At 32.4% G+C, this 27,337-nt stretch overlaps 3 protein-coding genes across 4 annotated transcripts; all 3 read right to left on the bottom strand.

Moving 5' to 3' along the window:
- Window positions 1–20: 20 nt before the first annotated feature.
- Window positions 21–4,998, bottom strand: LOC145324872 (nuclear transcription factor Y subunit gamma-like). The gene is made up of 8 exons (XM_080167566.1): window positions 4,863–4,998; window positions 4,066–4,350; window positions 3,560–3,661; window positions 3,219–3,306; window positions 2,335–2,428; window positions 1,720–1,924; window positions 1,161–1,313; window positions 21–605 (listed from the first exon to the last, which is right to left on the bottom strand). Exons 2-8 carry the CDS (start codon window positions 4,144–4,146, stop codon window positions 465–467), a joined length of 864 nt encoding a protein of 287 aa, XP_080023692.1. The 5' UTR covers window positions 4,147–4,350; window positions 4,863–4,998; the 3' UTR covers window positions 21–464.
- LOC145324867 (uncharacterized) lies at window positions 4,786–15,390 on the bottom strand. Of its 2 annotated transcripts, none has more exons than XM_080167561.1 (22): window positions 15,316–15,390; window positions 14,114–14,237; window positions 13,195–13,369; window positions 12,700–12,786; window positions 11,969–12,062; window positions 11,725–11,790; window positions 11,383–11,436; window positions 10,781–10,943; window positions 10,271–10,407; window positions 9,860–9,929; window positions 9,250–9,326; window positions 8,771–8,845; window positions 8,303–8,350; window positions 7,962–8,059; window positions 7,413–7,536; window positions 7,015–7,079; window positions 6,711–6,817; window positions 6,197–6,332; window positions 5,895–6,038; window positions 5,646–5,783; window positions 5,244–5,415; window positions 4,786–5,113 (listed from the first exon to the last, which is right to left on the bottom strand). In XM_080167561.1, the coding sequence occupies exons 2-22, from the start codon at window positions 14,230–14,232 to the stop codon at window positions 5,010–5,012; spliced, it is 2,253 nt and encodes a 750-aa protein (XP_080023687.1). In that variant the 5' UTR covers window positions 14,233–14,237; window positions 15,316–15,390; the 3' UTR covers window positions 4,786–5,009. The 2 variants fall into 2 exon arrangements, with proteins under 2 accessions (XP_080023687.1, XP_080023688.1); XM_080167562.1 differs by having other exon boundaries at window positions 14,114–14,233; window positions 15,316–15,377.
- Window positions 15,379–27,178, bottom strand: LOC145324868 (uncharacterized). Its single transcript, XM_080167563.1, has 19 exons — window positions 26,935–27,178; window positions 26,368–26,457; window positions 25,930–26,023; window positions 25,329–25,388; window positions 24,986–25,043; window positions 24,785–24,862; window positions 24,216–24,523; window positions 23,917–24,039; window positions 22,894–22,994; window positions 22,174–22,331; window positions 21,562–21,691; window positions 21,077–21,204; window positions 20,406–20,484; window positions 19,284–19,354; window positions 18,932–18,986; window positions 17,888–18,022; window positions 17,227–17,305; window positions 16,732–16,821; window positions 15,379–16,314 (listed from the first exon to the last, which is right to left on the bottom strand). Exons 1-19 carry the CDS (start codon window positions 27,157–27,159, stop codon window positions 16,148–16,150), a joined length of 2,229 nt encoding a protein of 742 aa, XP_080023689.1. The 5' UTR covers window positions 27,160–27,178; the 3' UTR covers window positions 15,379–16,147.
- Between the last annotated feature and the right edge of the window lie 159 nt (window positions 27,179–27,337).

Genomic DNA, 27,337 nt, shown 5'->3' on the forward strand with positions numbered 1-27,337 from the left:
TAAAAAAAGGTATATCTTACAAAATAATAAGAAAGGTTTTATGCCATATTAAACTAAAATAACAATTTATTATTATTTTCTTTAAAATGCCCAAGAATTTATAATCTGCTAATGATTTGCCATATATGTGTTTAAAGATCTTACAACGGAGAAACATAATGTTTAAGCGGCTGATAAGGATATCCTATTTATTTAGTTGGAATCACTTGGTATTACGAATACAAAGGTTGATAAAAAGAATTCCCCCCCCCCCCCTTTCATTCAAATAAAATTCTACATTAAGTGACATTAAAAATTGAAGACATGTTTTTTTTATGTAGAATAATTCATAAGATATTGTCCTCTCACTCCTTGAATTACTATTGTAATTATGATATTTATCCTCCTAAAACTCTTCCAAAAGGTTTGAAAAAAAATTTTTTCCCTAAAAGTGTTTCGAATGATACCTAATATTTATGATACTATTAATGATCTTGTTGAAGAAAAACTTGAGTCTGCTGAAGTTGTTGTTGTTGCTGTGGCGCCGCTGTGTTGATAGCTTGGATGGGAGCTGTCTGAATAACTATAGGCTGGGTTGTACCACCAATCATCTGAGATCTTATAACCTACAAATATATCACAAGAAGTTGAAGGGAAGTAAAATCTCTGAACCAAATTTTGCTTAATGAAATTCATGTTTATATATGGTTGGTTAAGGGTTTCGGATCCGTATTGATTGTATGCGGATCCGACAATAAAAATAAAATCATCAAATTTTTCAAAAAAAATTTATTCTTTAATTCGAAGTCAAAAATACTTTTAATTTTCAAGTCTGAACCTAAACCTTAAAGATTGGCTCTCATCAAGAGAATGTCTGAGATTTTATATAAATTTAGGTAGATTTTTCCATTTTTCCCGCATTTTTTTGAGTCCAAGGATCCGGATCCGTATTTTTTTGCGGATCCGGATCCGAAACCCAATGCTATAATCAACCCTTTGATTGTACAGCATTTGACACATTGCACGTCACTGAGTTGCCCCTGTTTTTAGGCCAAGGAATTCCCCTTCTCTAACTATATATTTCACAGCATTAGGAACCATTTTTAACGTCTTTAGACGAGGTATTGGGCCAAGAATCGAACCAATCTAATACCCAACAACAAATGGACGCATGTTATCACCTGTAACTGTTGCGGACTCAGCTGAATGGGAATCTGTTGAATTTCCCCGCTGGGCGTCATAATCTGCTGCACAATCTGGATACCGCCGGGGGGTGGGGCAGTTTGCGTGGTCATCTGTTGCGGCTGCAACTGGATAATCTGTGGCGCGGCATTCTACATAGATAGATAAATAAATAGCGCAAAATTAAGAAATTGATATGTCCAATCCATACTTTGTAAAACAATTGGGATTGCTATATAATCATATTCAGAAATATTAATCCTTATATAAAAGTAATAGGACTAATTGTACTGAAGAAATTAGCTGACCACTAAACCAATATGGTTCTCCTTTATAATATAGCTTCATATAGGCCTTGAAAAGGTTTATAACTGTTTTAGAGGAGAGTACGACAACCCTTAAAAGATAAATACCCCATAAAATAATGACCCCACAAAAAAATTAGGTAGGTATTCTCTTCACTTTTTATTTTTCAACTAAAATTGAACCCTTAGTGCCCCTAGAGGCCTCTAGGCTCTAGGGGGCGTAGCCACTAGTTTTAATATATTCAAACTATACCTGTTGTTGGTTATTCCCCACCGTGATGGTTTGAACACCTCCAGAAGATGCAGTCTGCACCACCTGGGCCTGGGTTGTGGCAGTGTTCATCTGCTGTTGCTGTTGTTGTTGTTGCTGTGCCAGCTGTACATAATAGGACAGCTGGTCCTGGATACCTTTGCCTGGAGCTTCGGGTTTACCTGGGGTTGCAGGCTTCAGTTCATCTCTAGAAAGAAAAGAGTTACAAATAATGGATTGACCAAGTTTCTTAGAGTTTGACCTAAGAATCTTGGAATAGTAAAAGACACTTTTCATAGCTATTATGGCCAGCTAAAACTCCACTTCAAGTACATTATGACTGACTATAGATAGAAATAGATAGAAAGATCTAGATAAATGGAGGAATATGTAGATAAATGGCTGTATTAAAAGAAAAATAAACTTGTAAATGGATTAATATTACATATGTATATGTAAAAAATACTTAATAAACTTATTTAGATTTTTAAAAATGCAGGCTACACTGTAAATAATAACTAACCATATCGGTTCAGCGGTCAGTGAGAGTTTACGGTACAGAGTCACAGACAGACAAAAACACATCCTATTCCTATTACTTCAGAAAGAATTATTAACCTGGGAACAATATCAATCAAGAAGTCGAATTGATCATATTTAGTAATTGCCATAGCAATATCATTTCTTTGCAGGGTCCGTCTCTTATTATCCTCTGGTCACATAATATTACAATTTTAAATATTTACTAATAATAAAACTTTAGGAACTTGCTATGTTAAAGTTAACCTTCCTTCTCAATAAAAAAAGTTTTTTTAGGGGGGTGGGGTGGGGGGGGGGGGGGGTTAATTCAACCATCATGTAATCAATGAGTAAATGGCACTTAGAATTCTAATATCGATCTGAAATTTTGCATGAGCAAAGAGTATTATGTGAAGATAGGTTTCACGACTAATTTACCCTAACAAAAAACGGCTGAGCCGCCAGCCGTTAGCCGTTACTTTCCAACTATTTGTGCCATTTACTCATTGATTACGAGATGGTTGCATTAACCCCCCCCCCCCCTTTTAGGAATTCTGGGATAGGACAATCGACGGTAAAAAAATTTTACCAAGCATTAATGAAATCTATTTGGTTAATTAACATCAGGATTACTTTAAAATTGAATAATTTTGTGGGAAGTAGGGGACATTGAATTGTAAAATACACTTGAACTCAAAATGTGTATGATATAAAACATTTGGGTACTATTATTATCTAAATCTTGCTTGGTTGGTTAAATATTGCAGTGTACAGTGTAGTAGGTATATAATATATAACTACAGATTTTTTATGAATTTTTATCAATTCATCGCGTAATGTCTTATTCCTTAAGACCCAGAGATATTCTAATAGCAGAATAACAAGGATAAATTAAGAATTTCTATATATGAAATATCCCCTAATGGTTTATGATTTTATCACTATAGGTACTACAATAAATAATCTTAAGTTGAAATATATTCCTGTATGAATCCAAGCCCTCATTGTGAGTTCATGGATAAATATTTCTGTGGCTTTGGCGAATAACACAGGTGCTTCTGCTGATATCATCTAAACAAAATTTACACATGTGACTCGAAATTGACTTAAAGTAGGCTTGAGATGGTCAGCGGTTTCCCTAAAAAGTTATCTATGTTCGTCTGTCTGTCTGTTATGTACCATACTTCTTTAAATTTGTTTTGATGTAAGTATTCTTTTCTACTTATTGATGTTGTCATCCTTGTTAATGTATAACAATTTACTGTTATTTGACGAATTTGTGATGCATTTAAAAAAAAGCTCTATCTATCTTTTATTCACTAACCTTTACATCCTCGTCTAATTTCATAATCTTCTTAATTCTTGCTAGGGGTAGGTCAAGAGCCTTCAGTCCATTGCTGCCCATCTGACGAATTTCTTCATTCACCTAATAAGGACACATTTGAATAGTTTCAATCCTTATAAAAAAAGTAATAGGATATGTGTCTTTCAGTCTATCTATTTGCTTAAACGGTCAAATGGAACACAAAAGTGCTAGTAAGATATAATAGATAGATAAATGCTAAAGAGGGGGGGGGGGGGGGGGAATTAAAAATATGCGGTTAGGGGGGGAAACAATGTAAACATAAAGAGAGCTGAGAACATCTTTTTCTATTTTTTCCCCACCTTGGTGAAAAAAACTAAAAGAATATATGGGAGGGGGAATAATATGAAAAAATAAAGAGTCCTGAAAATATTTTTCCATTTTTTCCCCTTCCTTGATGGAAAAAAATCTAAAATTTTGCAGCAGGGGTAAAATGAATCTAGTGCAGAATGAACACCCCTTATTACCTTTGGCCAGAAGTTGTCATAAGCTTGCTGTGCCTCAGACACCAGATTATTCCCGCCACCAGCTGATGCTATGGCAGACATTTTCTTTGTTTTTTTAGTTTCCCGCCAAAATCAATCAATCACTTTATTTGCGCGGGTTTTTTAACCTAGGAATCACTATGATACAATTCAATCTATTATGAATTTGAAACTAATTACATTATTTGTATAATTTCTGAAATAAGGCAAAGAAATTTTAATGTAAATTAAAATTATAAACAATAGTTTCAATAATCAACAGATTTTCTTAAAAATTAGGAATGGCCATTTATTTAATCCTAAACTATTTTTGTAGGAAACTTTTTAACCTTACTGAAAACAAATCAACAAATAAAACTTAAAATTTTATATCTTTGTAATTATTTTAGGATTGTTTCAAGATTTCACATTTTAATTTATAACTATCTCTTGCATAATAAGTGTTAAATGACAAAAGGACAAAGGGGCAAAGAAACTATAATGAAATGACAAATTAAGTTAAAAATGTTCATTATTATTAGCAAAAAATGGAGAATATTTCCATACAAATTAACTTAGAACAAAAAGAAGTCAATTATATGTAATTTTTGTTCTGTAAAGATGATGTGATGAGCTATATTTACAAAATTATTAGGTAATGTGATGAACTATACTTTATCATTATACATAAACATGCTGAAACTGAAAAACAAAATATTTCCCCCCCACAAAATAGAGATTTTTCCTCCCAATAAAAAGTAAAGCATTTCATTAAAAATTTCTTAAAATAAAGCCATTACTAGTTTGAAATAATACATTCATATTTATTTGAGTAATACAAATTTGTTCTAACACCAAAAAAATCCATGAAAAAATAAGAATGTCAACAATCTTTATTAATTTTTTTGCGCCAAAATCCATGAATTTTGGAAAGTGCAGATGCCGCGTTACAAGTTTTCATTTTGTTGTTGCGCAGCGGCCATGGCTACAGTGTACAGTTGACCGTGTCTTCGTTTCTCATGCTGGTTACGATTACTAACATCGTTGTAAGCTAAATTAGAAAAGTCATTTAAGGTAACAGTTTTAGATTTAGATAGCCATCTTTTAGTGACAGACTAACGGGTGGAGTGACAGTTTTACCATATTTTAAAGGAAGCTATGATACATTAAATAATTGTTACCTATATCACATCCGTATCTACAATTGTAAGGCCTCTCTTTTAAGTGGACATTCATCATGTGTTTCTCCAGTTTACCCTTCTCCACAAAACCTTTCTGGCAGAATTCACATTTGTATTTCATTTGTTCAATGGGCGTATGCATGTTTTGCATATGCACCTTCAGACGTTTTACCTAAAATAAACATTTTAAGTATGTAACGTACAAGTATCACTTTTTTTAAGGTTGGACATTGGACAAATTGCTAATTTAGTTTCAAAAGTTTGTTAACCTGTGAGTCATGTTAATGTGGAATCATGATTTTCTTAGTAGTGTATGTATAAAGATTAAAGATACATTGCAGATGATTAGCTACTTACTGACGCTGGCCCCCTTTAAAAATCATAAATATTTTTAAAAATCACCTTGGCTCCACAAACCGGACACATGTTGAAGCCGCTGTGAACCTTCTTGATGTGAGCATGCATGGCAGTCTTGTTGAACTTCTTGGGACAGTGGGGGCATACCAGCAACACGTGGTCATGTTTCATGGTCTTGTGATACTTAATTGTAGAATAACTATTAGATCAACTGATAGAAACAAAAATTGACAATAGAAATAGTTTAAGAAATCTAAAATAAAATCTTTGTCACCCACATAGCAAATAACCTACCGATAAATTGGAAGCAGAATGGCAGACATGTCCACAAATGTCACAAACAGGTTTCACAGGAGGGTTCTCAATCTCTTTCTTGACATGCTTATTAAATGTGTGCTCTTGAAGTTCAGTCTCACTGCTACACAAGAAAAAGCAGTCCTTAATAAAACAAAAAAAATAAGTTATGACTAAATCAAATGCCTTTGTTAAATCAGAAGTTACCTATTTTACTTTCTTAACAAAAAACATTATAAAAATTTGTAATCTTATAAAGAAGGTTACAAATTACCTATATAAAATAAATAATAAATAATTACCTTTCTGGTACAGCCAACCTTCTCTTTAAGATGTACAGTCTGCATGTGAAATGTTCTGTGCTTCTTATTCTTAAAGGTCATATTGCATCCACAGTTAGGAGCCTGCTTCAAATGTTTATCCATATGTTCTTTATACCTAAGTATTATATTGTTTAGTTAATAGATATTTATTTGCTCGGCTGCTATTAAAGATAGACATCTTAAAATTTATTTCAAGATGACTAATACGCTGCTACTCTTAACTTGAGTTAGTCAATCTGTAAAAGAGATTGAACTTTTAATGGAATCTAATTGTCTTGGATGCTATTAAAGATGGATAAAAGATATTAGAAATATCTTGTGCTGATTCCTGGGACAGAAGAGCATCTTCCTCTAAATTCTACAACTCTCTGTTGTATCTTTGATACTTAAAATGTTGTCAATAAACATATCTACCTATTAATATATACAATATATTTTCAAATCTGAATATCAATTATAATTTTTATTATATTTCTCTATCTACCTAACTCACCTGAAAGGCCTAGTGGCTGTGTAATTACATATTTTACATCTGAGTGGTTCCGCGTGGTCGGGGTGATTGTAGTGAACATGAAATTTTAATTTCAATGGCTCAAAAGACTACAGAAAGATAAGATTACTAACAAACTTTTGAACAAAAAAGCAGGGAATGAATGGAAAATAAAAACTTTCTTCAATATTTACCAGGCAGAATATTACACATTAGAATTTGGAAGATGCTTAAGTATTACTAAAGAAAAAAACTCACAAAAAATTATATAAATAGGTCTGTTCTTAAGTTGTAAAAATAATCTTTCCTTTGGACAATATTCACATTTGATCCATTTCCAATGAACAGTTTGTATATGATCAACCTCTTTAGCTAAAAACACAATTTTTTAGAAAATCTAAAGAAATACCTACCAAGGACGTCCAAGCTTTTTATTTTGGGGGAGGTCTAAGTGGGTAAAATGAGGGTATTCAAAGGTCTGGATGGGGTAATCAAATATAACTACAAAATTTTTGAAATTGCCTACCCAAATTTTTTTTATAATATAAAATTTACTATTATATAAGGCCTTAGTAGAGCTAATTTCAATATTTTATTCATACCTAGTAAATATGTACTACATATTATTTAAATCTAATTCGTTATATTTAAAGAAACAAAAATTATAGAAATAATTTTCAAACGTTGTCTACTAAATGTGTTTGCCTTGATTTTTTGGTTTGCATGAGCAGTAATAGTTTTTATATTTGTGTTGTCGCAGATGGGTGAAATAGGCTTTTCCATTGTGAAAGTCAGCAGGTATAGATACCCAACACACGGGACATATCAACTAAAATAAAAAGGAAATCATTTGATGACCAGTTTTAATATGATATCCCTCAACCGAAAAAGAAGTAATAAATACAAATATTATATGAGGACTTTCCATTAAAAGATTTGGGTCATGGAAAGAAAACGAAGTTGCGGGATTTGTCGAATTTTTCCAGTAGCTTTTGAAAGGTTATTTTAGGTTAGGTAAGTGTTAATGATTGCACCGCAGGGTTAGAGCCCCCCGCAGACGAAACCCGAAACTTATTTTTCTTTCTATAATTCAAAGCAGGTACAGATACTTAAAACACAGGACAAATCAACTGAATGAATAGAAACTTGAAAGGGGATCATTTTATATTCAGTTTAAATATCTGTAATATCTGAGATAATTTACATTGAAGGGAAGAAAAACTATGATTATTTGATGAAAAAAACAAATCTCACCTCAGTTTCCTTTGTCTGATTTTTCAACATGTGAATTTGTGGATTAAAACCATGGTACTCGTACCACAATGCTCCGGGGTCTTTCAGGCAGTTACGATCTTAAAAATTCAATGTTATAGTTGTGTTGACTGGAATATTTTCATGTATAATATACATTACATACAACCATAGGATTTGAATATATTTTCTAATAACTTTTTAGGGCTTATTTTAGGGCATTTAGTTTATTTATTTAATTTATATCTATAACAAAAAATTAATAACATCAACAAAAAACAGTTTATATTGCAATATTAAGCTCGCCAAAATCAAAAAAATTCTGTATATATAAAGTGTTCTACCTTCAATATCAGCTCGTAAATTTTCTTGGGCGTCCATCCACGATTCATCTAAGTAAAAGTTTTGTTTAAAATACAGGATTAATATTCTGCCAAAATATCAGTTGACATAATTACTCTGTTTTATAGAACTATCTTATGGTAAAATAAAACATTAAACAAAAATTATTCAAAAATTGGTAAAGACAGTGAACTGTTATACAGTAAAATGTACAATACATTTAAATGTTATATCATTGGCATACTTACAGTGATTGTAATATTTCATAAGTCAAGTAAAAGTAAACAAACAACAAAAAAAACAACAAGAAAATTAAAGAGTATATTTTTGCTGCAAGTGTGATTTGGATAAGGGCTAACCAAACCATGCATACATAGAGAGAATCTGCACAGAGATTATATTCTTTAGAAAATTGTCTGTATAGCAGACAAAAAAAAACAACGAAGAAATAATTATTTTTTTAGTGTTACCTTGATTTAAAGTTGCTGGGTCGACAGGGGTTCCAATAGGCGGCGTTTTCTTATCCTTTTTTTTCCTTTTCTCTCCTATATTAAATTTTTTTTATAGTAATATGAAATTCTAGCAAGGTCAAGTAAATAATAAAAAAAATTAAGTTGGCATAATATAAAATTTTAAAACAACCAAAAAATCTAATATAACAACTGATTGTGGAATCTTTACTTTAAACTTTGAGCTTATAATCTGAAAGAGATTTGCCAATCTTATACACTTATGTATTGGTATTTTCAGCTTTTGCAACGGCCAAACCAGATTATGAAATTACCAAACCATGCTCAAAATTATGTCATATTCGTAATATTATTTTTGTTAGGTTATGTTGATATACATATCTATCTATGCAATTATGTGGTTGGTTGTGGTAATATCCATTATAATCTCTTAGAACAGCTGAAAATCTACAATTTGTAGGGAAGCTTTGTATTAGTACCTGAGTATTCATCTTCAATAAGGTCAAAGTCTGGGTCCACTGGTTCCAATTTCCGTTTCTTATTCAGGGCTCGAGGACTAGATATACAAGAAAACTGATAAGAGATTAATAATAACACAATTTGCAGGAGTGTATATTCTGCACAAGATTTATTTTTTTTCCCCGGCTACAAAATTTTTTATTTTTTCCCCCCCTAGTTTTTTCTCACCAAGTAGGGGGGAATGGAAAAATATTTAAAGAACTCTATTTTATTTATTTTATCCCTCCTACCACACATTTTTTTAAATTTTTTTTCCACTAAGGAGGGGGGGAAATGGAAAAAATGTTTTCAGTTTTCTTAATTTTTACATTTTTTTCCCCTCCAACCACATATTTTTTATTCCCCCCCCCCCCTGAGCCGGGGATCCCATGCAGAATATACACCCCTGACAATTTGTTATAGAAAGTAGTAAGTTTTTTTGTATAAGTGTTGAGATTAGGAGACTGAAAACCCAATTAACCATTACACAAAATTACCCCTTTTGTATAGGTATTGCTTTTCGAGGTTGAACCGAAGGGAAACATATCTAAATGAACCAACCAATCAAAAGTTATTAAATGTATTGGTCACCTGTCTTTTCTAGGTCTTCCACGTCCAGGTTTTATTGGCTTCACAAATTTCTCTTCAATATCATTCGAAACTATTGAAATAGGAGTGTGTCAAAATATACTCTTTCAATTTCAATGTATTTATCTATGCTAGGTACCTACTAAAAACCTTTAATAGAAATGAATTTTAAGCAAATTGGAACTGCGCGAAAATAAGGATATCCAAAAATCTGCTTAAAATTAGACTTTCTAGTAACGCTACGCTTTCTAAATCGTACCTAACTATTCTACGAATCACCATACAAACTTTGAAATTGATAGTACAATTCTAACATGCCTAAATTAACAATAGGAGCTATCCGTTACGGACCGACCCTAATTGTATAAAAGTTTCGCTTTTGTAAATCTGTGAATAAATTTGCCACACTCTTTCCTTCATCTTCATCCAATTCATTTTCCTCTTCATCATTTGGTTCATAGTTTGTGTCATCATCATAGTTCTCATATTCATCATTATCAAGTTCTGTCAACTCTTCCAGGTCTACTCGCAGCATTTCTTCAGATGTATATCTAGGTAGGTATATAGAAAATAAAAGGATGTCTCCCTGTGTGTACCAAAGGATCTTGTAAACCGCTGAACCGATATGGTTATCCTTTGAATTGAAACTTATCATTGGTCCCGGGAAGGTTTACATCTATTTTTGGGGAGTTACCACCACCCTTTCCCTAGAAAAAATGACCCCAACGGAATGTCTTTTTCTTTTTAAAATTAATAATTGAAAAAATCCCTCACTCCTTCATTCAAAGGCCCATAGATGCCTCTAGGGACACAGCCGCTACTACATTAATAACATAGTTTGTAAGAAGATCAAAGAAAACAAATCATCTTAAACAATTTCAAACTTAAAAAGTAGGTAAGAGACTGCTACTTTAAATTTCACACCTTCCACTTAAAATTTTGCCAAGCACCGAGTTCTTGGAGGCCAACTCCTTGAGTTCTGATAGTTCCTTGGTGTCTGCTTCTTGAAAGAAGTGTTCAGTCCCCTCCACAGGTTCCTGCTTAACTCCCCAGTCGTCACTCCCCTTACCACCCCCTTCTCCAGTTTCTGTTTTGCAATCATGTTGTTGGAACTTGACTTTAAATTTTACATCTATTACATAGTATTAGTTAGTAATAAGTTCCGCCTGATTAAATCCTACATGTGTAAAGGAGGACCTCCAAAAAACAACTTTGGAAATACATTATTAGATAAGCCCCCCCCCCCCAAAAAAAAAAAAGATTTCATTTTACGCCCTTGCTCCATATTACTTTGAATTTCAAGAATAGAAAAAAGGAAGTAGAATAATTCTTTATAATTTTTTTTTTCTTCTTTCTTGATTAATTGATTGATATTTTCAGCTTTTGCAGCGGCCAACCCAAGAAACGTGTATCAAACCATGCATAAAAACACGTGAATTTTTATAATTGCATTATATTTTTTTCTTCTGAATACCTCTGAAATAAATATATTTTTAATTTACATAGGTATAAAAGTTCTAACATTCCTGAAGCCTCGTGTTTTACAGTTCTCTTTGGATTCAATCTTTGATGTGGTACAACTAAGAAAAATTTTAAAAAATGTTAGGTAGTTTTTTTATTCCCCATTGATGATAAACAAAATTACCATTTCTGCAAATTAGAGTTATTGTTTGAAAAGTTCAGACACTTAAAGTAAATGTTACCAAAGCTTTTTTTTCCAAATAAAGAGAGAACGCCTTTAAGAAACTTTGGGTACACGAATAATGTTCAGTCTAATGCCCCCCATCCCTAAAAGGAAGTTCTGATATCAATTTTTAAATAATGAAAACTAAAAAGCACAGATTACCTGATTCAAATATAAGACTTACCTATATCATGCTGTTTATAACCATTATCCCAGAAAAGTCCTTCAAACTGTTTTAAGGCCTCTTTATCTAAAAAAAGATGTTAACAAATTAACTAGGTAGTAACTTTAATATTCCATTACTATGAATCTGGATGAAAAACAACAATAGGAAGGAAGATGATGTTTTCTTTAAGTACTTTCAATGAATAACTATGCATAGGATTTAACTAATAACAATCCAAAAATGTATATAACAAGTAACTGACCTTCATGGCTAAGTAGATGATTTCTACCCAAAGCAATCTTGATTAATCTTGTGACAGCTTCACTATCAACATCTGGCAACACTATCAAGTAGTCCTGAACAATAATAATCTTGATTAATCTTGTTACAACCGCCCTTCTGTGAATATCAGGCAACACTGTTGGGTAGTCCTTAACAACTTTAATCTTGTAACAGCCACACTGACACTGTGAATATATGAACACTGTTAGGTAGTATAAAGAATATTAATATTGTAACAGACACACTGTGAATATCTGGCAACACTATCAGGTATTAACAGCCACAATGTGAATATCAGGCAACAACACTGTTGGCGTTGGGTAGTTCTAAACAATATTAATCTTGTAACAGCCACACTGTGAATATAAGGCACAAATGTTAGGTAGTCATAAACAATATGAATCATGTAAAACCACAATGTGAATATCTGGCAACACTATTATGTAGATGTAGATATTAATCTTTATAATAGCCAAACTGTGGATAAAAGGCAATACTTTGAGGTAGTCCTAAACAGTAATAATCTTGTAACAGCCACACAGTGAATATCAGACAAAACTGTTAAGTAGTTCTAAACAAAATTAATCTTCTAACAGCCCCACTGTGAATATTAGCCAATACTTAAACTCTGAGGAAATGAAGCATTTTTAGGTAGTACTAGTAGGTATTGCTTTTAACATGTAGATTTGTAGATTTCAAAATAAAACTTACCATTGTATCGGCATTCTTGAGAAGTGTAGCCATATATGGAGATATTGAGGCCAAAAGAAAACAGGACGTTGTAACTCTTTTGTCATCCTACAATAAAAATACTTTGGTTCCAATATTTTCTACCTAAGATATTTTTCTCTTTTCTTATTTCTGTTCATAATTTTCGGGTATAGTCCCTTTCGTGACAACGTCTCTTTAGGGGCGTTTCTTTCACAGTATTTCTAGCCCCTGTGGGGTGCTCTAACCCTGCGGGGCAAGCACCCAACGTAACATAACCTAACCTTAAATAACCTATCAAAAGCTACTGTAAAAATACGACGAAACGCCCCTGAAAAGGCGTTGTCACGAAAGGGACAATACTCTTTTTTTCTAATCCTTTTAACTTATTTATTAATCTTTTCCATTTCTTTCGTTTTTAATCCCCTTTTCCTACTTTATATGTAAATAGCGTTAATTCTATCTTTTCTTTCTCAATCAACTTTAAAAATAACTTACATTGCATAGGATTGTTATAGAATCAATACTGTTTGTCTGGATTTCATCAATAATTGAGGAGAAAATGAGTTGTGTTTCTGTCAGCCTCATCCGCCCATCAGGTGTCAATTTACTACTTGTTGTTTTTGTAGTTTCATTGGTGATTGTCCTCGGATGTATTAACTCAATCACTGACCTAAATATACAATTCTGCAGTAGGGATAATCTATTTATTGTACTTTGTATATTCACTACAATAAATTCTTTTATCTAAGTAACAGAATGTCCATCTGTATGTAGCTAAGGTTCTCGCTAACCACTGGACCGATATAATTCTATTAACATTGTATGTTAATATGTCCTTTTTGTAGATGACCCTGGAACCAGCCCTACAATGCAAACCACATGTCTTCAAGTTTTATAGTTTATCCATAATTAAATAAATATCTATTTCTCGTATGTTTATGATTATTGCTATTAAAGAAAATATAATTTTATTTTTAAATTGTATTTTATTTATTGCAGATCTTTATATTGTTGTTTTGTTTTCTTAATCGAGGTTTTGAATTTATGTTTTGTTTTAGAAAATGTGTGGACAATGGTTCGAGTCCTAGATTATTGCTGATACACAGAAAAATCGGGTTTCATACCCAGGTGCGTAAAAGTACGGTCAAAACAGTAATTCAATTGTCCTTGTTTTCATTACAAATCTCAGTAATATCGCGGCTTCACTATAAAAAAAATTCCCTTGGATCGCTGTGGAAGCTAAAATATCCTAAACCTTGTCAATCGTAGTTTTCTTTTTAATTTATATCTTTACTACCTAACCATTTTCCTTTAAAATAACATTTACTGTTCATTTTCTTTTTAAATAGTTCAGCTTGTTATTGCTGTGCTACTTATGAACAAAATTATTCTTGTTCTCTTATTAATAGCTTACCTATTTACAGATGATGCAGAAGCAATTTCTATAGCAGCTTCTCTCTCCTCCCTCCCAGGCTTTCTGTCAATTATCTCTCCGCTAGAGTCATCAAGACCAATAAAGGCAAGTGGGTCCATTCTTACTAAATATATGGTATGAGAATAGAAATATCATCATCATTGCCTTTTAGTTCTCGGCAGAACGTAGGCCATGCACAATGGTTCTCCAATCTTCCTTTGTCTCGGCACGTTTTGAGGCATTGCTGAAAGATGGAATATCCTTAGCTTTCAGTTCACTTAAAAGTTCCCTCCTCCAGGTTGTTTTTGGTCTACCTGGTTTCCTCTTTCCTATGTGGGGGTTCCAAGTCAAGGCTTGATTGGTTATATCAGCATGACCTTTCCTTAGAGTGTGCCCCAACCATCTCCATTTTCTCTGTTTTATTGTCAGTTTAATGTCTGACATATCACTGCGCTCTAGAAGCTCAGAATTTGTGATCTTATTTGGCCAAAAGATCTTGTGGATTCTCCTGAGACATTTATTGACATATGTCTGTAACTTGGAGACCACTGCTGTGTTTAGGAACCAAGTTTCAGCCCCATACAGCAAAACAGAGAGAACATTTGACTTGAACAGTCTTAACTTAGTCTTTACTTAGTCTTTATGGAGATGTTGTTGGAATTCCAAATTTTGTTCAGGCAGTTCAGAATAGAAATATAGTTCTGTTTAAAATTTTATAATGAAGTAACAGGATATCTTTCTGTCCCTATGCTTTCTTCTAAATTGATATTGTTACTATTTCGGGGAAGGGTATCTCTACCCTTTAAAGAGAATCTTCCTTAGCAAAACTTACCCCCAATCCCCCTCCCCTTAAAAATATTTTTTAAAAATGTATAAAAAGTGGTTTTCTTTTTTTAGACAGCTTTCCACGGATATTTAAATAACAAATTATAAGATTTAAACAAGTTTTGTTAGCCCAGAAGGGCCAAAGTCCCTGACTAACAAAACAGGTATTAATCTTATCATTTTTACTTTAATATTCGTGGAAAATTAGCTGTAATATGATGCTATATACAGGATTTTTCAGTATGACTGAGAACTGATTCGGTTTCGAAGCCATACTGGAAAGATAGTTCTTAATTTTTTACTAAATTATGCTCCATGTTCTAATCTTGGAGGCCAGCTGTTAACTATTAATAATAAAAATGTAAAAAAATCTTTACCTTTTTTCACATTAAACAATCATCTTTTTACAATTAACATTTTTTACTGGCTCATTTTACAAATCTGTAAATACTGATTAGGTTTAATAATAATACATAATAGTTAATAATAACAATATACAAAATAATCATAAATTTAGTTTAACAAACAAAAATTGATTTCAATATGTAGTTAGGGTTAGATCTTATCAGATCTTATTACAATAGACTAAAATTTTGGTAATTAGATTCAAAATCAATAATTGAGGAAAAATTCGTCTGAAAACCAACCATTTGCATTCTACTTTTCAACCTGTCGTAAGAAATCTTACAATAAATAAAATTGCTGCACATTTGGAAGCAAAATGGTTTTAATTCAAATAAAATATCCTTTCAAAAATATCAATAGTATGAATAACAAAATACATGTAAATAATAATATAAAAACAAAATAAAAAATTCTAAATTAATACAAAACTAATGTAAATCTAAATGAGATTTTTTGCATAATTAAAGGTAAAGATGAAAATTTTAAAATAACAAGAGTATTTACAAAACTGTACAATTACATAGGTAGGTATTTAAAACTATAAGTTGATAGAATCCCTTTCTTTGCCTATTAAACAACCCTTATACTCCAGGTATATAAAGGGAAAATACAATGGGCAATATATTGATTTCCATTCCCAATTATAATGAACAAAATTATCCCTTCTGTAGATTAAAAATGTTAGTTTTTAATCACCAATTAAGATTTATTAAAAGCCACAAAATTTGAAAACAGAAAACATGTTTCCTATAAAGTTACACAGGCAAGTAAAGATTTTATCATAAAAACATGGCCGATATATAATTAACTGAGAAAGCCAACCTGTTCCATCAGATTATTCTTATCATCCTCTGTAATATTTGGGTTAGGTAGGTTGGCTTTCTTGTGACTAGTCCTATTTCTTTTCTTCTCATACAGTTTTCCATGGCGTCGCCTCTCGTGAGCATTTCTGTTACAGGCATCGTTGTAAGCTAAAAATAATAATGTGATGTAATACAATAGTTTCAAACCATCATAAGGCATAAGGAAACTTCCCTCAAAGTAAGTATAACTGGGCTTTTTGCTTTAGAAGGGGGAATAGGCAAAATCTAATCCGATATGTTTCCAAAAAAATTAAGCAACTCCATTTTTTTAGGAAGTTTTATTAGTCCTTTACCCTTCCCCACGTTTCTGTTTCTTTAACAAGCATTTAAAGGTAATTTTAAAAAATATTCTTAAACTGAAATTGAAAAAAAAACCTTAAAAATATTTTTTTACTTTTTCGTTTTAATCTAAAATAAAAATTGGGTTATCAAATTTAACTTCCTCTTCCTCAAGTGCCCTTAAATGCCTCTAGGGGCATATGCACTAGTATACAATAATCAATGTAGTTGAAACATTTCTATTACCTATATCACATCCATATCTACAGTTATAAGGCCTTTCCTTGAGATGCACGCTCATCATGTGTCGTTCCAGATGATTCTTACTGTCAAACACTGAAAAAAATAGGAAATATTATATCTTCATATAAAAGTAACAGGATATCTGTCTCAGTGTCTGTTTGTACAGAATAATCTAGCTAACTGCTAAATTAACCGATACGTTTCTCCTTTACTATGTAGATTCTCTTAGATCCTGAGAAGATTTAAACTGTTTCGGTGTGGGCAATATCACCACCCTCCCAAGAGAAATAGCCCCTCGACTTCGCTACTTATGGATGTTGCCATCCTTGTTTTTAGAAAATCTATACATGAATTTCAGTTTAATCTATGTAACTTTCACAATATTTAGGACCTATCTACAGAATCATTTATAATGCTTAGTTTTTATAATCAGTATTTTTATTATTGTTGCGCAAACAAAATTGAAATTGATAAATTGTGGAATAAGAATTTCATTACCTTTAATACATTGTTCACATTTGTACTCTACTTTCTTGGCATAATGTTCTGAATTCATATGCTTCATCAATTGTTTGGCCTAAATGAACACAATGTTGGATGGTTATTCTCATAACAATGTTAATTTAGGTATAATACATTTATAACTTAAATAAATCCTAGAACCTACCTCGATATTGAGGCATATATAATTTTTATTTGATTTCATTAACAATCTTATACAATAATTCAAAAATAATTTTCCCTTATTTTTAGCATCGTATATATTCTAACAGTCGGGTTTCTTTTTCTTAAAAGCTAAAACTTGACTAAGTGTCAACATTTCATTTAATAAATATGTGTTTAAATTATTCTATTTATTGCTATGTTTAAAATTTAAAACAATGTCATCTTGCTAATACTACATTTTCAGTATGGCTTCGAAACCATTTACTATCTGCTGGACTAGAACCGGTTCTAGGCCATAATGAAAATTTATATATAGCAACGTATTTAAATATCTAAAATATCATAAAATTAATACCAGTTTTGTTAAACCTGGATTTCGACTCCTCGGGACTAACAAAACTAATTTTTTATCTTAATATCCGCGGAAAGCTGTCAATAATACGATGCGACAAATAACTTTTCCTTAACAAACTTTTATAAAAAAAAACTCTACCTTAATTCCACAAATGTTACAAACTCCTTCACAATGAACATTCTCCATGTGATACTTCATACCATACGCCGTCAGCTTCGAGGGACACAGCTTACATTGGATCATTACAGGGTCGTGCACCCTCATATGATGAACCTGGATAAGTATACAATATATATAGAATAATTTAGGTGCTAATATGGACCTCATTTTTTACAGGGTCGTGCACCCTCATATGATGAACCTGGATAAGTATACAATATATATAGAATAATTTAGGTGCTAATATGGACCTCATTTTTTACAGGGTCGTGCACCCTCATATGATGAACCTGGAGTAGGATAATGGATATAAAATACGTGGATATATTGACAATTTGTCGTCTATTTAGGTTGCTCATGTGGACCTCATTCATTGGCAGGGTGGGCATAAAAAACGGGGTTTTTTTTTAATGTACCTTTTGTCGATAATGTTTATTCTGTTTTGAAGGAGTACTTTTTTCAAACAACTAATAGAAATTATAAAATCATCTTATTAGAGTACGTGAAATTCTGGTGCAAAATCCAAGTAATAATATATCCATTAACCTGTAGTATCATATGTAATTAAATTTTTTAAAGATATTTTCGTTAATTTATGCATGTTAGAATTGCCCTATCGGTTTCAAACTTAGGATGATAATTCCTGTAACAGTAAGGTGCGTATTTATAAAGGGAGGGGGCGGTTGTGACACTTTTTGAAACCAAAACTACGGGAATTCAACTTCCAAAAGAGTTGCAGTACTGAAATCTGGAATGACAATCGCATTAAAGAGGTACAATGCGGAACTCTGAAGAAAAGTTGGTGAAACCGCCGCTACTGCAGTTTCCCGCCGAAAAAATTCGGCGATAGCGGCGGTTCCGCTACCGTTTCTTCAAAGTTCCACATTGTACTTCTCAAAAGCAAACGCCAAACTAAATTTCAGTGCTGTAATAGTTTTTTTAAGTTGAGTTCCTTTGACTTTTAGTTTTTGGTTTCAAAAAGTGTAACAACCGCCTCCCCCCTTTTAAACAACTAAAACTGACCTTTAGAATGTTCTTAGATTTACAAACTTGTCCACAAATATCACAGACATGGCTTCTACAATAGAATAGTTATTTATCGTATTATAGACAGCTTTCCGCGGATATTAAAATGATAAATTAAAGATAAATACCATTTTCAAGATTAGACTAAATCCGAGGGACTGTAGGTCCGGGATTACAAAACTGGTATTAATCTTATTATTTTATTTTAATATTTCATTTGTGTAATATTATCATAATCGCTTCTAGACATAATTTTTCAGTATAGCTGAGAACCGGATTCCGGATCCGGATTCCCATCACTAAATTGTATATAGTCTTGAAAATCTATGTCAAAATTAAGATAACTTACTCAAATTCTTGTTTTTGAGCACCTCCTTTCTTTCTTTTCTCATGATTCATACTGTGTTCAGATAATTCATCCTGTTTTTATTTTACTTTATCAACATCGTCAACAAACAACAGACAATTGACAACCAACCCTAAATATGCACAATCTTTGTTAGAAGATTTTCCTTATATTTTTTAGTCTTGCATAGGTCCCAAGATGGTTTTAGGCTATTATTTTTATTTATTAAAAGCCTGATTTTGGTTTAAGGCCCTTTTTCTGCCCTTCAATTGAATCAATATCCTTACGAATATAAAGTCCTTAGAATGTTTCTGGGGGTGCACAGCCTCTAGTTTATAATACAAAGTAGAACGATGTATGTCTGTTTGTACCGAAGGATCTCGCTAACCGCTAAACCGATCGGGTTCTGCTTTACAGGGTAGCTTCTCATATGCCCCGGGAAGGTTTATAACTATTTTCGTGGGGTGTGGGACACCCCCAACCCCCCCCAAAAAATGAAGATATCCCTCCCCAGATTTTTAAAAACTAAAATTAAAAAGGTAGGGTCGACTAACCCCCCTTAATCTAAAATAGGAAAAATTAGGTTGATCAAACCTCTTATAAGGCTAAGTCCCTAGAGGCTAGGCGCGATGCCACTAGTTTATTAACAAAGAAATAACGGACACACAAGTGTGTCCCTAGACAAAATCATAATTATTGAAGGCCTGTTGGGCACTAGTCCCAACAGGCGTCAATGGCCGATAAATTGATGTGTTGTAACCTGTGTACGGCCGTTTTTACTATGCATTAGAAAATTATTTACTAAGTTAAACGACCATATATAATTTAATAGAAATTTTATCTTATTTCTACCAAAACAAACACTTTAATTATATATTGATTAAATATTTAACTAATAGTGGGCTAACAATAGAAATTGAAGGTTGTTAACAGTTTTTGTGATTTTTATTTGAGACACCTAGCGGCAAATTATTAAACTACATATAATACAAATTTCAGTAATTTTTTTATGATTGTAAAGATTTTGTTTTAATTTAGGTGATCAGGTTAATCAATATTAAGCAATTCTATCGGCTACGCCCCCCATAAGCCTCTAGGCGCAAGAAATGTTGTTGATAAAATTGCCTGAGTGTCACAGACTTTGTAGCATTTGTCACATCCAAATTTCTCGTCCTTTTTGTGGTATGTGTAGTAATGATGTTTCCTAAAAATAGCGAGATTATTCTATTATAAAAGTAACATGATGTCTGTCTGACTTTGAGCACTTGTCACATCCAAATTTCTCATCCTTTTTGTGGTACGTATAGTAATGATGTTTCCTGAAAAGGGATTGCTTTTAGTAGAGAAGTTGCCCTTATACAAAAGTAACATGATGTTTGTGAGTCTGTCTGTTTGTACCGAAGGATCTCGCTAACCACTGAACCGAAATGGTTCTCCTTTACAATGGCAAGTTCTGGGAAGGTTCACTATTTTTGGGGAGGATAACACCATTCCCCCAAGAGGTAACGCTAATAGAAAAAATGACCTTTCCAAAAAAAATTTCTTTAAAAAATACCTACCAATTAAAATTGGAGGATACATCCAGTAAATGTTGTACATGTATTTATTTTAAAAATATTCAAAGCATCAGTAGTTAATAATTTTTAAATGTTGTTGATGAGATAGATTTATAACTATTAAAATGTTTAAAAAATAATGTGCAATCCATTAAATGAAAAACTGCAGAATTCTTTCAATAACGCTCATATGGACGAATATTCCTTAGTAGAGTAGCTTCGCTACTAAAAATTGCTAACCTGTGTTTGAGATTCTTGAAGGCCATATTTTTACAATCACACATGAAATCTTCAGCATGGTATCTGTCCATGTGAATCCAGTAATTATGGCGGGACTTGATGGGCTTCGTACACGTTGCCACAGGACACTACAATAGTTATTGATAGGAAAGGATTAAGATACAGAAACAAAATTTATTTTGATATTATTATGAATATTGAATATGATTAAACATGGTTTCTTGGTTTTGGGTTAGTTACAAATAAGGACACTCAAGTATAAAGGGGACAAATCTAAGTGAGTTGTAAGAAGAAACCCTCATACCATTTCAATAAAGTTTAAATTAGGTACCTTAAAAAGTTTAAACACACAAAACGAGAAGAGATACAAAGAATACATTAAATAAGAGTTTAGAGGAAAGGGTTGAAAAACGCATAAAGAAATTGGAAAAATGAAACGTTGGAAGAAAGGTTTACATCATATCTGCAAATAAGTCTTTTCTTACCTTAACGGCACTATCATCATTATGTTTGAAGGCCAGATGAAGAGCATAGTAGCTGGCAGGAACAATATAGCTGCATTTACTATGGGAACATGACTTCCAGTGCCAATGCTCCAGCTGCAAATGCTTAGTCCTAAAAATAAACAGAAGTTTGATAATAAAAACAGAGTCATTTGGTATCATATCCACCTTTTTAGATAGAGATGGAATCGTTTAAATAATTTAAAACTTCGCCTGATAAATTTTATGCTACATTACAAAAGAACAATGTTATCATGATTTCAAGTAAAAGGTTCAATTTCTATTTTTATGACTGTAAAAGTGCAATATTATGTGTGAAGCTACTCTATAATTTCAAAATCATGTATGTCTGTGTAAGCTTTTTCCAATAAGAAGCTTTAAAATCTACTTATTTTCCTTTCAAAATCATTTTTAGAAACTTTTAATAACGTAAAATGTACCTAGGTATTTAAATATATTGCTGGTTTGAAACAAATAATGAAGTTTTAACAAAAGTAATATTTAATTAAACGACTAAGAATAGGTTTTTTAACTTTGGGTACAAGCATAATTAATAGTCAACTTTCCCCTCCCTCTCTGTCAATCAACACTCACCTGTTTTCAAGATAATTTGGATCATCAGTATTTTTATCTTGCATTTGACTATCACACCAACACATGTAATTCTCATACTTGTGCTCCCGTAAATGTTTCCAGAATGCTTTCCCCTCGGATACATGCTTAAAGGGAGTACTGCAGATTGGACATTCCAACTAAAACAGAAACATGTTGTGTTAGAATATTGGAAATAGAATAAACGTGGATATTATAACGGGGTAAAATTTAAGTTGCTAACATGGAAATCACTAATTGGTCAGTTCGTTCATCCTGTAGCAGGGGTTGGGGTAAAAAGTGTCATTATTTTAGCCAGATACAAGTTTCACTTTTCTAATGGTGTAATATCCAAGTAATAATATAAAATCCATTGTTGGGAAAAGATATAAAAATACCAATTGGACATTCCAGATAACATAGAAACATTTTGTGTTGAAAAAATGGATGGGATGCAACAAAAGTATGTAAAAAAGCGTTATTGGTATGAAATACACGATCAGTTATCCTTTTATAAAAGTAACAGGAGGTCTATATGTGTGTTTGTCTGTTGTCTGCACCGAAGGATCTTTAGCCGCTTAACCGATATGGTTCACATTTACATTGTAGCTTCTAATATGTCCCGGGAATGTTTATAACTATTTTGAGGGTACCACAATCCCCCAAAAGAAACGGATATTTATAAGCAGAAAGATAAATACAAATAGGACAAATAAAACTTACTTTGACAACACGTTTTTGGCGGGTGATGTAATGAATTTTTGGGTTGACATCGTGATGTTTACACCATGAGCGATGAGGATCTTCCAGATTATTAGGAGTCTCTAAAATATTAACCAATGAAATAAGTTAGGTTTACAGTTTGGCTTCCAAACCGATTAATATCCACAGTATTAGAACCAGTTTAAAACCCACGACCGTGGCTCAACACGTAGCGCATCCGCTCGTCGTCGGGAAGGTGATAGGTTCGAATCTCGGCCCGACACCGCGTCATAACTAAAGACGTTAAAAATAGTTCCCACTGCTACTATGTCAGATGCGCAACGTAAATAGTTAGAGTGGGGGGAATGCCTTGGCCCAAAACAGGCGCAACTCGCTACCATGCACAGTTAGGACTTCTCAGACAAAGGTCGTGCATCTCAGAGAGTTGGTTGTCTGATGGGTGAATGGACGCTTTACACCGCAATCATAAGTATTGTATGTATGTTTCAATGTATGTTTTGGAGAGAGGTCTAGTTACCTAGTACCCGAAGCGACACCTAGCCCCCTAGAGTCTTAACTCTTATTAGAACCAGTTCTCGGCTATAATGAAAAATCATTTATAGCATAGTATTACAGACGTCTTCCAAAATTATTTAAATAAAATTAATACAAGTTTTCTTTTAATATCATGATTTTCATTTTAATATCCGCGGAAAGCTGTCTATAATACGATGTTTGTAATGACAATGTGCATGGTTTATCCAATAGCGACTGATTTGACACATTTAATTCTCAACTCCTCAAAAGTTTATTTGTAATAAATAAAACAGAATAAACTAGAAAGCTTCCAAAAAAAGAAACCATTTGGTCCAATAATTTGCAAAATCTTAATGAACAAACAACAAACTTATGTTACGATAAGAAGATAGGTAGGTAACTAGTTACTATTTTAGAGCGCAATCAATAAGTTGGTAAACTATTTCCAGCCATTTATTCCATTTTGATAAAAAGTATACCTAAGGTGTCTACAAAAAATACGTTTACCTATATCTTTTCTAAGATTTTCTTGTGCAATGATAAACTGTGGGTTGTCTGGTTGGGTTAATAACTGTTCGTATTTAGCCTCTCTTTGTGCCAGCCTCTTAGCTTGAGCCTCACTTTTCTTTTCTGTTATATAAATATGGTTTATTTCAGATATACCATAGTTATCTAAATTTTCATTAAATATAGTTAATAGAGTAACTTATTCTGTTATACAGTTTGAGAGTTTTTAAGTAATGCATAAAAAAAACTCTAATTATTCAAATTATATTACAATAATGTTAAGATAAACCAAACTTTTCCTTTAGATTTATATTTTCTCTCTCCATCATATTCTCTTTTCACCTTTCCATTGCCCAAATCCGACTTGAAGTCATCAAAATCACTTTCACCACCGCTACCATTACCCCCCAAATCAAAATCGTTCACATCAAAATCCGCGTCGTCAAAGTCTGTATCTGATTCTTCACTACCAGAGCTTGAGGTTTTCTTGGGTCTCCCGCGCTTTTTAGATTTTCCCGCCATTTTGTTGGTGCTCTTTTTCTGTTTCTTTTGTGATTTGTTGTTGTTGTTGGAAGAGTGGGACTTGCGTTTTTTCGACGCTTTAGGGCTGCAATAGAAATTTGATGAAAATGACAAAACAGTACTACCAAGTAATGTTTCATTTCATAGTAATAAAACATACCTACTCAATGTTTTGGACAGAAGATAAGAACAGTAAAATATATTACAGTGAAAATATACAGGTAATATTTAAAACTAGACTTTTCGAAGACTTAGAGAAGCTGCGAAATCACTTTAATGGAAGAAATTTAAGTGTCGATACGACAGACAGTTTAGGTAATAGATGTAGAAATTAAATTTTCACTACCTGGAATCAAAAACTTTTGTGTCATTATCGTCAAAATCTTCATCCATTGGGTCCAGCGGTTCTGTTTTCTGATACCTACTAAATGATTTCAAACTCAATTAGCATGTTGTTCATTTGTTTTCAATTATAAGCAGCAAAATACTCTTATAATAGATAACTAATTTTAGATTTATTACTAACAAAACTTAACAAAAATTATACCTTATGTCCAGATTTGTCAGTTCAAAGTTTTCAAAATTTTCCAAATCATCAACTAATTCTGAAATAAGAACATAAAAATGAAAATAAGCAACAATTTAAGATCTGATTAAGAGGATGTTGAAAAATTATTTTACTCAGAGCAATAACATGGTTTCCAGTATGGCTTTGAAACAGATTAATTTCCGCTCGATTACAACCAGTTCTCATGTATAGACAATTTTACACGAATATTAAAATAAAAAATTATAGGTAGGTAATTAAAACCAGTTTTGCTAACCCATAAGGGCAGCGGAAAGCTGTCTATAATACGATACGATAAATATACCCATTAAAAGTGTCTTACCTTGCTTGATGACATTATTAAATTTCCAGAAAACGCTATCCAGTTTAGATAAGGTTTCTCCTAAAATATATAAAATGATTAATACAGGGGTGTATATTCTGCACAAGATTCATTTTTTTCCCATGCTGCAAAATTTTTTTCCCTCTCCTAGTTTTTTCTAGCAAGGAAGGAAATAAAATGGAAAAATATTTTCATAACTCTTTAGTCATATTATCCCCCCTCCCAAATATTCTTTTAGTTTTTTCACCAAAAAGTTGAGAATAATGGGAAAAAATGCTTTCAGTTCTCTTAATTTTTATATTTTTTCCCCCAACCACGTATTTTTTTACCCCCCCCCCCCCCCCCTCAGCAGGGTCAAATTTGAAAATATACACGCCTGGATTAATAACATGAAAAATTTTATATAAAACGTGAATATCAAGGTATTTCTTTTTAGCTAGGTAACTATTTATTTATTGATATCTTTTGGAAATCAAGCCGGTATTAATAATATCCATCTATCTTTCTATTTAATTATCTATTTTTTATCTATACAATACATGATCTTTATAATTAACTTATCTTCATCTATGAATAAAATCTATCTATTTATATTGCTGACCTGAAGGCATAGTGGCTATTTTCCTCTTTAGTGCTGAATTCAGTATTTGTGATAGTACATCCGCTTCTATATCTGGCAGCACCAGAAGTATTTCCTAAACAATAGTTATCTTACATAATCTTTACAATAAGTAACAGGATAGCTATCTGTCTGTAGCGAAGGATTTTAACCATTTTGGGGTACCAAGCTTCTCTGTGGAGAGAGTCATTCATTACGGTGACTTTATTTGGGACATCACCTGCCAAACTCGGCAAGGGTGATGTAATAATGAGAAGCTCTCACGAGATAGCGGCTACAGTCATAATGTGCTTGAACCTGGAGCTTGAGGTGGCTCTAGGACTTAGGTCCAAACACAAAGAAAATATGGCTAAAATCAAAATAAAATATATTTTTGGGAGAGATCTTTTAATTTTCACATTAGGAATCAAATTAGCCTACCTCAAATTTTTCAACAGTTTTGAATAGCCTGGCCAGAAAAGGTGAAATGGCCGCCAGAAGAAGACAGGATCCACTGATTTCTTCCCCATCCTAAATAATAGTATGATTATACATATCTAACCCAATATTTATGTCTAATACCAATATTCATAAGTACCTAATCTATATAATTATATTCAATCCTATTATCGTTTTCGTCCTATATAATATACTACCTATATTCCTAACTAAAATACCTTTATAAGTCAAAATGGTTTTTTTCTTTCAGAAATTATAAAATTTAAATGAACGATAAATGGATGTACATAAATTGTACAATTTCTATGACAAAGAACAAAAATACCCCTTCTTTAATAATTTTTTTTGTGGCAACATTTAAACACTGCTTTAATACAACCAATCAAGCTTTGGGTAATAAAAGTACCTATGACCTAACTACTAATGCATGAGAGAGCGTGATTTTAAAAATCTTAGGGTAGGTAACATAATTAAAGTTAACAAATGGTTACACATGGATTGGGAAATTCCAAGAAAACAAAGTATTGAAAATCATTATAAAAACATTACCTTGCAAATGATGGTAATCAAATCAAAGGGGTTGGCCTGAATTTCCTCCAGAATAAGAGAAGATATGAGGTCAAACTTGTTATTGGCGCCAGGCGGCACCGTAGCAGCTAGGGGGGACGGGGGCATCTGCTGTTTCAAGTTTAGGTCCTCTGTATCACCCCCGCCATGATCAGTAAATATTCCAATGGGACTCAATACTTCCCCCATCATATTCATACTTGACATTTCATTTATAGTTTTAAATATATTATTGTTTCTTTAATCTCTGAAAAAATAAGTTATATCTTCCTAAAAAAAGCAATAATTTAAAATATGTGTGATTTAAATTTCAGTAATGTATAACAGTGCATTGTTCTTTTTCCAGTTATTTTGCTATTTTAGAGACTAAACAAAAACTCAACAA

Source organism: Acartia tonsa, chromosome 7 (genome assembly GCF_053477335.1).
Source record: "Acartia tonsa isolate MP-2025a chromosome 7, ASM5347733v1, whole genome shotgun sequence".
NCBI lineage: Eukaryota > Metazoa > Arthropoda > Copepoda > Calanoida > Acartiidae > Acartia > Acartia tonsa.